The 12103-nt window shown below is 40.2% G+C and overlaps 1 protein-coding gene across 1 annotated transcript; it reads left to right on the plus strand.

The window, feature by feature from the left end:
• Positions 1–224: 224 nt before the first annotated feature.
• Positions 225–10024, plus strand: pcgf5a (polycomb group ring finger 5a). Its single transcript, XM_053510526.1, has 9 exons — positions 225–337; positions 1462–1700; positions 1911–2007; positions 2084–2139; positions 2249–2308; positions 2460–2611; positions 5521–5619; positions 7118–7207; positions 8594–10024. The coding sequence occupies exons 2-9, from the start codon at positions 1589–1591 to the stop codon at positions 8639–8641; spliced, it is 714 nt and encodes a 237-aa protein (XP_053366501.1). The 5' UTR covers positions 225–337; positions 1462–1588; the 3' UTR covers positions 8642–10024.
• Positions 10025–12103: the final 2079 nt, after the last annotated feature.

Raw genomic sequence — 12103 nt, forward strand, 5'->3', positions numbered from 1 at the left:
ATATATAATAATAATAATACATACATAACTAAGCCTTTATTATTAATATTATTATTATTATTATTTGCCTTAAACATAAAAAATATTTTAAACATTATAATTAAAAAATTGTTTCCACATTAATCGACAAATAAATAAACAAATAAACAAATAATCATCTGCGCGTGCAGCCGCACAGGCGCGCGCGCGCTCTCGGGGTTGGGGGATGAGATCGCGTGAACAAGCGTGACCCCGCCCCTCTCCTTCTTCCTGCGCGAGCTGCGCCGTTTCCCCCCGTTCCGTTTTCACCGCCTTTAAAACTCGCGTGCGTCACTAACGGCGGCACGAGGGAGAACCGGTGAGTAGATCCGAGCGCGTGGGAGTGCACGCGCAGTTCCGTTATATTGTTTTTTTGTGGGGTAATTTGTTTTAAGGCATGGGGAAGCGTGTTTGTGTGTTTGTATGTGTGTGTGTGTGTGTGTGTGCACGCGCAAAGTTTTGCTCGGGGTTAAGAAATATCCGGAAGACAGTCCAAAACAAAACCCGAACAGACCTCGCGGTTTTTACGGTAAGCGGTGACGTCACTGCTAGTATATAGTATATAGCGTAACAGCGGCAGAATAGGTGCGCGCGCGTGCGACAAGAGAAACCGCGTTTCGCGCGTGTCCGCTTCGCGCGCTGATATTCTAATGTGACGTAACCTATTAGAGAGGCGGTAACGGCCCGCTCAGTTTTATACAGACACACACACACACACCGTAACCGGTAACTCTGTGGCGCGCGCAAGAGCGAGCTCACGCCACCTGCCCCGCGTGGTGCGCCGCTGTCAAGATGACGTCACGTAAATGTTTGCTGAGATAATATAGGTTAGACTTGGGAATACGTACACATAAACACACACACAAACACTGCACACATACACACTATTACATAAGCGCTTATATCGGATAGCCGTTACGTCACAGGGGGCGGGGCAACGGCTTCCTTAGCCTACGTTATCATTAGTGTAAAAGTTTTACTCTTATAATAACTGTCTAAATACGATGAATGGTTTTGTACTGTGATCATCAATGGCAGTATCCAAAATACACGTGTGTGTGTGTGTTGTCTCAGCCAGAGTGCTTGTGAATCCGGAGTCCCTGGAGCACTGTGTGTGACGGGGGAATGTTTTTAGGTTAGAGAAACCTGGAGAACCATGGAGGAACCTCTAACAGACACTGGTAGAGCGTTAAAGTGTGAAACTCCACACACACACACCAAAATTAAGCTCAGATCTTAAGAGCCGACCTGAACTCATGTGCAAGTGTACTGGATCAGTCACACAATAGAGATGTTCTTTAGGTGTTCTCATATCTACCTTAAAAAAACAACAACTGATTTTACACACTTCTGTCTCGATTCAAACACACATACACACTGTATTAAAATTAATGAATGTACATAAAAATATTTTTTTCCCTTCCATCGCTCTGTGGCGTTTAGGAGGCCGTGATCGCGTCGGGCGGGAGGAGGATGCGTCGACGGCCTCGATGTGGCGACATGGCACCATCTCCATGGCGACCAACTGGGTGCTGTTTTTGACCTCTTGACCTCTGACCATCTTCTGAAGATGGCCTCGCAGAGGAGGCACCTGATCAGAGAGTTTAACCGCTATATCACCTGCTCCGTGTGCCGGGGCTACCTGATCAAACCCACCGCCGTCACAGAGTGCCTCCACACCTGTGAGTGACCTTTGACCCTTATGATGTCATCATGAATGTGTAGTTACATAGACCTGGCCTTGCGTGTATCTGCTGAATCACTAAAGGTTCACAAATGCACCATGACAGTGTGTTGACACATAGTGTGACAGTGTAAATGCTGAACTGCTGTGATGTTTAAAATGAGTGATTGATAATTATAAATAATTGTGTGTGTGTGTGTGGGTCCAGTCTGTAAGAGCTGCATCGTCCAACACTTTGAGGAGAGTAACGACTGTCCTGAATGCGGCATTCAAGTCCATGAAACCAATCCTCTAGAGATGCTGAGGTAACTCACAGACACACACCTCACACACACACCTGTACATCTCTGTAGTTCTTATATTCCACTTCTTCTATTTAAGGTTGGATAAAACCCTGGAGGAAATCATCTTTAAGTTGGTGCCTGGTCTGAGAGAGAGTGAGTTACACACAAAGTTACAGTATTTACACTGTGTGTGTGTGTGTGTGTGTGTGTGTGTGTGTACGCGTCTGTTTTATTAACATGTGGTACTGTCATTAATGACTAGAGGAGGAACAACAAGAAATGGATTTCTGGAGGAAAAATGAAGCCAGATCTAATAGGGAAGGTGAGGGTAACACACACACACACACACAAACACACACACACACACACACACACACACAGTGCATGTTCAGTACACGACATAAACATAGCTCTCTCTGTAAATGATCAGTATTTTACATTTCTGTGTGTGTGTGTGTGTGTGTATGTTTTAGAAGGTCCCAGGGCCAAACGCTCTCGTGTATGTGAGGAAGAGGATGACAGAGAGGAAGGTGAGGGAGGTGATTATCACAGAAATGACCCTCAGATCGCTATCTGCCTCGACTGCCTGAGGAGCAACGGCCAATCAGGAGAGAGCACAGTGAAGGTAGGTGTGGCGTTGTTTCATTCAGAAATAAACCTGTGAGCAGATTAGAGCAGGAGAATAACTGGAGCTGGTTGTATTTCTATTTATTTTAGATTTTATGCTTTTATCTTCATTTCACATGGTAATCTGGAGTGTGTGTTTTTATATATATATTTTTCCCACAATGTAATTTCACATTACAGAGCTCATAAGAAGGGCCTGAATTAATCAGGGATGGGAGATGCATGTGTTTCCCTGCATTCAGATCACGCTGCATTCACATGTTCACTTGACAAAAATCCCAGATGATGTATCAGTCACACCTCGGCTGATGCAGACAGCTGGTCTCTGAGGACTTGTGACTTCAGTCACTGGAAAGTTCAGGACTGGAGTTTCCTACAGTCTACCTGAGCCGTCAATAACGAACTGGACTCCATTATAACTTAAACACAACTACTGTTATACTGAACCTCCAGTCTCACATAGTAAGATGCAGATCAATCCCTGCTAACCGTCTCACCCAAATGAGGATGGGTTCCCTGTTGAGTCTGGTTCCTCTCAAGGTTTCTTCCTACTGCCATCTCAGGCAGTTTTTCTTTGCCGCTGTCGCAGTCGTTTTCGGCTTGCTCATCAGGGACAATCTTATCATTTTGATTCATACACATTCACATTTTATACAAACTTACATGATTCTTTTGATTGTGTAAAGCTGCTTTGCGACAATGTCAATTGTTAAAAGCGCTATACAAATAAAATTGAATGAAATAATATAACAAAAAACACTATTAATTCACCTATCAGGCCAGAGATTAGCAAATGATGCAGTCACACAACTCGATCGCTTCTCTCGTTTCTGTTTTTCATTTATGGCATTACGCTGTCACTCACATAACAAAGTTTACTTGGTGGGGTTAGAGCAGTATGCCCTAACTTTCATGCCAAGAACTTGAGTCTTGCTTAAATGTTCACTTGTTCCATCAAATTCTCAATTGTGTTGGGCCCAAACTGTATTTCCACTTGCTCTCCTGCACACGCTTATCATCAACACTGTGTTCCCTGAATTCCAGCCAATCAGAAGCGGGAGGTGGGGACAATTCTGAAGACCTGTTTCTGATTGGCTCTTTTTTTATGCCACGTGTGTCCCTCAATGCGCATAGGCGAAACCGCTATGTTTTTTTTCTATTGTTGTTTTTACTTGAGTGCAGTAAATGATTTGTTTAAACAAAAAAGAGATTCATATAAGAGATTTATAATCTCAGTTCCCATGGATCATAATTCACATTTCGGGAATAATCTTGCTGCCCTTTACCAAACTGTCATAAACTGTATATGCCTGGAATCCCCCTGTGATGGTGAGGGTGCACGTGCTCTGTATTGAAATTTGTCACGTTTGTTAGCAGACTGTGGCAACTTTTGACTCGTGACAGTGTGGGAAAGTCATCATAATCATCTAAACTGCTTCATCCTATATATGTCCCAAAAGACTTGGGGCATAAGGCAGTGTACACCCTGTATGGGGTTTCAATCCATCACATAGCACACACATACATACAGTGCAATTTGGGGATTAAAGTTAGCCTCAACTGCATGTCTGTAGATTGTGGGAGGAAACCCACCAAGAATGGGGAGAACATGCAAACTACACAAACACAGACCCAAGGCAGGAATCAAACAATCAATTTTTTGTCTCAACAATCCATTACGAAGAAGCACAAACCACGTACAAATAACTTTGACACAGTTAAAGAGTAAATCAGTTTGGTAAGTCTTGTCATGGTATGTGAGAAATCGTAGCCATTCAAAAATGTAATCTTCAAATTACAAATGTAGTCAGTGATATGAGTATACAAAAAAAGTTTTAGCAATTTGTAGTTTTTAGTAATTGGTGCTTCCTACAACGCCTGAATAGAGAAGACACATTAACACGTTATTAAAGAAATATGGGAATAAATAAAAACCAATAAACAAATGTGTCAATGAATGAATGTGGAAAGAGTCAAATATGAAAATCAATGAATAAGTAAGTAATTCAAGTGTCAATTGAATAATTAGGGAAATTAATAAATAGGACAAAACAGGCAAAAAAGTTAACAGAAAAGACTATTTTCAGGTAAATAAGTAATGAATTAAAATTATATGTATTTATATATATATATATATATATATATATATATATATTTGTATGTAATAATTTTTCAGTGCTTATTAATTAATTAATTAATTTATTTATTTATTCATTCATTCATTTATTATATTGGCAGTTTTGTTCTCTATATTCCAGAAAAATCTTATTAGCTCTTGAGAAGTCTTGACAGCTTTTAGTCAATTTTGAGTTGTCCCTAGTATATTTCAGCATGAGTTTTAGATGATTATCAGAGTTGTCAACAATTTGTAAGGAAGTAGTAATATTTCTTAGCGAATCAGGGAGAGGGAAGCATGTGAGGTCAAAGACTTGAACAAGCAAGAATCAATAAATTCGAGAATATCCGGTCTGATTAGGAACAGTCTGAAAGAGCTTTATGCGCACAGAGGAATTCATGGTGTAAGAGCTCCATAACAACAGAAAAAACAAGCTATTTATCTTCTTCTGTTAAAATGTACAAATGTTTCTGTGTTAAACCTGCCATATTCAACAACAGTTCCTCAACTAAAGATCTTTCTCTACTCCAAAAGTTGTTGTTGTAAATGTCTAAAACGAGTTCAGATTCCAGGTGTTTGTCCTAGAGGTAAGCTGGACATGAGATGATAGCCTCTGTGGAAGCGTTCATGACTGTCACGGCTGCTGTTATACTCAGAGAGGCTACTGCTGTTTTTATTTCCGTACAATTTATGTTTTAATTATACAAAGTTGTGTTCCGCATCTTTATTATGAATGTCCTGGATGACTTCTTTGCTGAGTGTGTGCATGTGTCTGTGTGCGTGTGTTGCAGGGTCTGATGAAGAAATTTATCCGCTGCTCTACTCGTGTCACCGTCGGTACCATTAAGAAGTTTCTTTGTGTGAAGCTGAAGCTACCGAGTTCATATGAGGTAGGATATCACAGATCAATATTAAGTGCCCGTATTTTAACATTTAACACACACGCACAAATACATCACTGTCAATGTATAATATATCAATAGTTTGGAATCTGTTTTTTAGTAAAATTTTTGTTTAAGGATAAATCTAAAGAAAATATAGGTGGTCACAGTGTTATAGTTAACAGTACACGCGCGCACGAATGTTGATTTATACCAGTAAGAGACGAGCAGTAAGACCCAGCAGGGGAGACGATTACCCACAATTCCGCAGCGCAAGAGAGAGAAAAACCGTTGGTTCAGTTGTGATCATGTGACGCTCAGCGTCAAAACAAGAAGCATATGCGTGATACATGATACTCGGTGCTCGTAAACCAAGACTTGCTCGTTTTTTAAGTCAAAATTTACACAAAATAAAATATTTGCGGTTTGCAACACTCGCAAACCACGTTACTCGCAATCCGAGGTTTCACTGTAATGGAAAGAATCAATACCACTAACTCAGTGTTTTGAATAAATCACTTGACAAATATGAATCAGTCACTAGATTCTTCATGAACTAGTCACTGGAAAAATCATTATTGGTTTCCATGTTTAGGTCATGAAGGATTCAGTGTTATTAAAGTACTGTAAGTTCCGGAGTACATCTGTCTGTTTAAATATATCACTAAGATGAATATATTAACAAACATGTTAACATTGCTGTTTTTTTTAAGGATCATGCAAACAAGTCAGTATCAGTCATTAAATGTGTTATTTGTCAATGATAAATTTTTAATGAGTCAATAATAAGAGTGAATAATTATCTGTGAGTTAAAGTGTTCTGTTAATAAAGGATTCAGTTTTTTTAAGGTCACTAAAGTGAACAAATCAGTATCGCTTACCACAGATGATTTGTCTACAAATGATTGTTTTTTTTTTTTTGTGAATGAATAACTTAAATAAAAGAATCAGCCACTTTATCAAATGAATCCTTTATTATAATTCTCACATTCAGCTGTAATAAGTGAGTCATTTGATTAAGTAGAGAGTCTCTGTCTTGAGGTAAATTTCCACCACATTAGACATGTTTTCGAAACTGAGTGTGGGCTGAACCTGATCCAACCCACTTTATTCACTGAACCCTTTACTGAAGACTGAGATTCAATTCTCTGAAGTTCAGTTGACTCAATGACTCATTTACTCAGAGAAAATTATGAAAAATAATTTATCTAAGACCTAACACACGAGCATGTACCAGCATGTGCATGTAATATAAAAGTATCAAAAACTGTTATCTATTTTATAGTCCGTCACCTGTGTGACTTAGACTCAGACATGATGAGTCATACAGTTGAATCTGTGAACGAATCTGAAGGAATCATTATAACTGAAGAACTCAAATGATAAAAAACGACGAAAGGCTTTAAATCTTTAAAGATTTCACAAACATGGCAGAGTCAAATTTATTAATTTACAACAAGGAGTCTTTTACAACAAGGTGTGTGTGTGTGTGTGTGTGTTCTTTCAGCTGGACGTCCTGTGTAACGGGGAGATCATGGGGAAAGACCACACCCTGGAATTCATCTACCGAACCCGCTGGAGACTACAGGGCGACACAGTGAGTGTGTGTGTGTGTGTGTGTGTGAGTGTGTCTGCATGTGAGAATGGTTACCAAGGCTCAAAAGGAAAGTCGATATGTGATTGGCTGACGCACACATGCTGTAAAAACAGAAGTGCAAAATTAAATACAGGATTAAAGGATGTGTATAACAATTATTTTAACCTCCACACACACACACACACACACACACACACACACAGCTGTCAGTGTGGGTGGGAATGACAGTAGCAAAAGCTCCTCGCAGGCACTGACAGCACTGTGACTCACTTTTCTCCAGTTACAGACAGGAAAGCAGAAAAACGCGCACACATACACACACACACACACACAAAATCCGAAAGTGACTTTGCATACATGGTTTCGTGTCCTTTACTAACCTTGTCAGATTAAAAAAAAAGCAAAATGAATGACAGGAAGTGACACTGAAGCTTCAGTAGTGCTGATTATTTGGTATTGTAGTGTATACAGGATTGTATTAGTGTGTTAGACTGTGTTTAATTATTAACAGTTTTTCACACACACACACACACATAAGCACATAAACCCACATATGAAAGATATGTTTTTTAGACGAAATCGTTCATCCCAATTTAACAGATGTTACATTCTTATCTGATTATAAATCCACCGTATAGCCAAAAGTATGTGCACCCCTGTCCATTGCATTTACATGTCCCTGTTGAGCGGCCTGGTCCAAATTTATTCCCCTGTGATTGCTGTTATAGTGCTGTTATTAAGCTCAGGTGCTGATGTGATTTTGAGGAGGTTCTAGTTCCAGTTCATACCAAAGCTGATGGTCCAATTGAGAGTTGATTTTAGTCAGGGCTCTGAGCTAGAGACCTGCACTCCCACGGGAGTACTGCGGGACCCAGTGCACGGAGTGCGGCACGGGACAAGATTTGATGGGTGAATGCGGGAGCGGGCGGTAAGGTCCTCATGTATGTGCAGGTTGCGGGAGAATAAAATTAACCGCGAGACTCCCGCAAAATGGAATTATCTTAAAATTAATTTATTGAAAACAAATACTATATTATTTATCTACTGCACAAAAGCAGCAAGAACGAAAAACAATCTAATCCCAATGGTCATCCTGGTCAGGAAAATAACGCTGCTACAACATTGCGACAATTAAAGGGCACTGCTGAGGGGGTTCGTATGGAGTACTGCGCATGGAGGTAAGAGGCACATGTGAGAGTATTCGTAATATATTGTTTCACAAGCCAATCAGAACAGGACAGGAATCGTAGTGGTGACATTATGTCATGTTCGCATTGTTTATAAATCCGTATTAATGTCAGATCTCTGATTCATATTCCACTGTATGAAGAGGTTTACGGCCAATTTGTATACACTGTGTGCCTGAAGCGTCGTCTCTCTCCTCAGGAGTACCCCATGGTCCTTGAGTATCGTCCTCGAATAGACTTCGGCTAGAACCCGAACCGAGCTGCAGCGATGGACAGAGAAATAGAGAAAGAAAGAGAGATCAGAACGACCACTTCGCTTCTCTTCCTCGATGTCCTCGTCATTCATCCATCCTGATCAGTTATTCCTGAGTGACAGGTCCTGGCTCCGCCCTTGACATGCCTCTCCATGGTGGAAAAAACAACATGAAGCACTTCAGACATGCACTTCTGCTGCGTTTAGAAAAAAAACGAGTATGTGTCACCAGCGTCTTCCTTTTTTATATTGCTGAAGACGAAGGAAAGGGTTTGATAACATAAAATGAGTAAATGTGCCTCTTTTGTATGTACACACACACACACACACACACACACATGCACTGGAACAACAGTAAACACTTTAAAATGCATTCAGTGGAAAGAAAGATGGTGGCCATATTATTTTGAAACTTTTTTTTAACATGTCTGATACTGCTTATGAATAGAATGGAGCTGAAACATCCTGGTTAACATACTGGTCATCAGAGTCATGCTAACTGGTTTCAGTAAGCGACTGGTTTCTGATAGCGTCCATTCATTGTTGTGAATCAGTGTGTTAGCATGCCCAGGTTGTCATTTTAGTTCTATGATTTTTCTATGATTATTATTATTTCTTTTTTATGATTGTCATGTCTGATATTTATAAAGCCGCTCTGATTTTATATGTAAAGTTTGTCTGAAATCACAGACTCTTAGTGTTACTCTATACAGTAGATAGCCAGCTGTGTAGTGTAGTGTGTGACTGTAGTGCATTGTGTGTGTTTTTAGACACAGCCACACACACCCACACACACACACACACACACACACACACACACACACACACACACAAACACACACATAAACACAATCTGTTTGTTAAATAAATTGGCATCTAGTGTCCGTAATTACATCATCATCACCATTTTCATCATCACATCATCTTCATCATATTTTTTTTCATCACAACCAATTTTGTCATCATCACATCATTACCGTCTTTTCCATAATCACCATCTTCATCACAATCATCACCTCCTTCTCCATTATCATCTTTGTTACCTTTTTCTTCGTCACCATCTTCTTCATCAGTGTGTAATGTTTCATTAAGACTGACCAGCAGAGGAATTGGGATGAAAAGTGAAAAATAAAAACCGCTGTATTTTTGTAGCTCAGAGACTAAAGTGTGTAGAGTGCTGATGATGAAGCTGGATGTTTTTAATAATCTGAGATGCTGCTGCTGTTTCGAGTTGTGTGTGAATCTATTTTAAGGTATGATCCTGCCGCCCTCCGCCTTGCCCCTGCCCATGACTGCTGAACCTGACTCCATGTCTTTACTGCTTGTAAACGATGTCACCTGATTGTTCCTCTTTAACTAAAATAATAAGCTTCAACAGACTGTCTGTGTTTCTGTTAATTACTGCTCTTTATGTTAATTAAACAGAGACATGTTTATCTGCTTATACTCACACTTGATGTCAGCTGAAGCAACCTATTATTAACACATCATTATAAACCTGGCTGATCATTAATCAACACCTCCTGACCAATCAGAGTGCAGAACCTAGCACGGAGAGACCTAACGTCCAGCACGGACGTTAGACAACGTTAAAAGTAACTATACATAGATAAAAATTATGATATGTTGCTCTTCAATAACTAAATGACTGTAATTGTTGGTAAGGTGCTGTATTGTAAGGGGAAAGGTGCTGCACTAGGGGGCACTTGGTATTTTACTGTAACACACTAATTTTGTTTTGTGTAGTGTTAAACATTTTGTCCACCTTCGTAAAACTGACGTAAACGGGTCGGAGGGGAGACGGAGCTGATCTCAGAACAGTGAAGTGATTAATAAGGCCTCATTCTGTGTGCTTGTGTGCGTGTTTTACGGTGTGTTGCATCATACATAACACACTCTTGTGTTTGGTGACCGACTAATTATAATTTTAAAGTTTGTGTGTGCGTGAGGGCTTTTTCTCATTTGTTTCTGTCGTGTGTGTGCTATTAGAGCTGCACGTCTCTCAGCATGCTGACAACATGAGTGATTTATATACAGACGTCTGGCCATGTGTCTGCTGTCTGTCATTCTTCACTTCTCTCTTCCTCCTGACACTGTCTGTCTGTCTGTCTCTCAGGAGCTCTCTCTGTGACACTCTCTGTCCCTCAGTGTGACACACTATGTCTCTGTCTGACACTCGCTTTCTGCCCCTATCTGTCTCTAGCCCTGATCTCTCTCACTCTTTCAGTACATCCTTGCTTTTCATCTCTCTCTCTCTTTGTGCCTCTTTTTGTTTCTATCTAAATCTGTCAGTCCACTCCTCTCTTTCTTTCTCTATCACTCTCTGACACTATCTCAGCTTTCTCTTACCAAAATAGGTTTCTTTCTCTGACACTTTGTTTGCCCGTCTCTCTCAGTAGCGCTCGCTGTGTGACACTCTCTGTCTGCTGTCTCTCTCTTCCCGCGTGACACTCTATCCCTGTCTCCATCTGTATCACTCTGTCTCACACTCTTTCTCTGCCCCTCTCTATCAATCTTTGTCTAGCCCTAGTCTTTCTCACTCTCTCAGTCCATCATTGTTTATCTATCTGTCTGTCTGTTTGTCTCTTTGTCCTCCCTGGCTATTTCTGGTTGTTTGTGTCTCTCTATATCTCTCTATTTCTATCTAAATCTGTCACTCCATCCCTCTCTCTCTCTTTCCTTCTCTTTATGGCACTATCCTACCTTTCTCTGACCAAAATAGGTTGGTCTGTCTCTCAAACACACACACACACACACACAGACTCGATCTCTCTCTCCCTCACACACACACTTTCAGCCTGATGTCATTTGTTCATCTCTCATGACATTGCTTCATTGCTTTTGCATTCCTTCTCCCATCTCTCCATATACAGAGCATCATATACAACCCTCTTTTCTTCGGCTGTCACTGATCACATGACCAGTTTACTGAAACCTCATTGGCCGAATGCTTGGATGACTCAATAAGTGAATAAGTTATTACGATTAAGCTCTAAGTAATGACTTCTCGTCATGAAACTCAAGGAGAGATGAGTGTGTTGGCAGAAATAGTGCAAATGTATTGATATTTTTAAGAACAAATACAAAATTCATAAACAACAAGACTGGAGAAACTGAAAAACGATAGCAAGACAAGTACAAAGTGAACCTGGAGCTCACAAATGCTGTTTTGTGAGTGCAGGTGCCACCTGGTGGTCTGGTGTGGAATTGACGTGACATTTATTTCGGTTTAAGAAGACATAATAGAATGCTTTGAAAACAAAATCACTATCCTGAATGATGACATCACCACTGCGTGTGCCGTTAAAAGTTTTTTTTACATTTAGATTTCATTATTATTATGCAGGACACAAAGACATTCTATAGGATTGTGTGATTTTAAGCTTTGTGGAAATGGTTTGGGGAAGAACCACATGGGTGTGTGATGTCAGGGTGCACATAGTTAACTCTTTTAAA

Source organism: Clarias gariepinus, chromosome 13, assembly GCF_024256425.1.
Source record: "Clarias gariepinus isolate MV-2021 ecotype Netherlands chromosome 13, CGAR_prim_01v2, whole genome shotgun sequence".
NCBI classification, from domain to species: Eukaryota; Metazoa; Chordata; class Actinopteri; order Siluriformes; family Clariidae; genus Clarias; species Clarias gariepinus.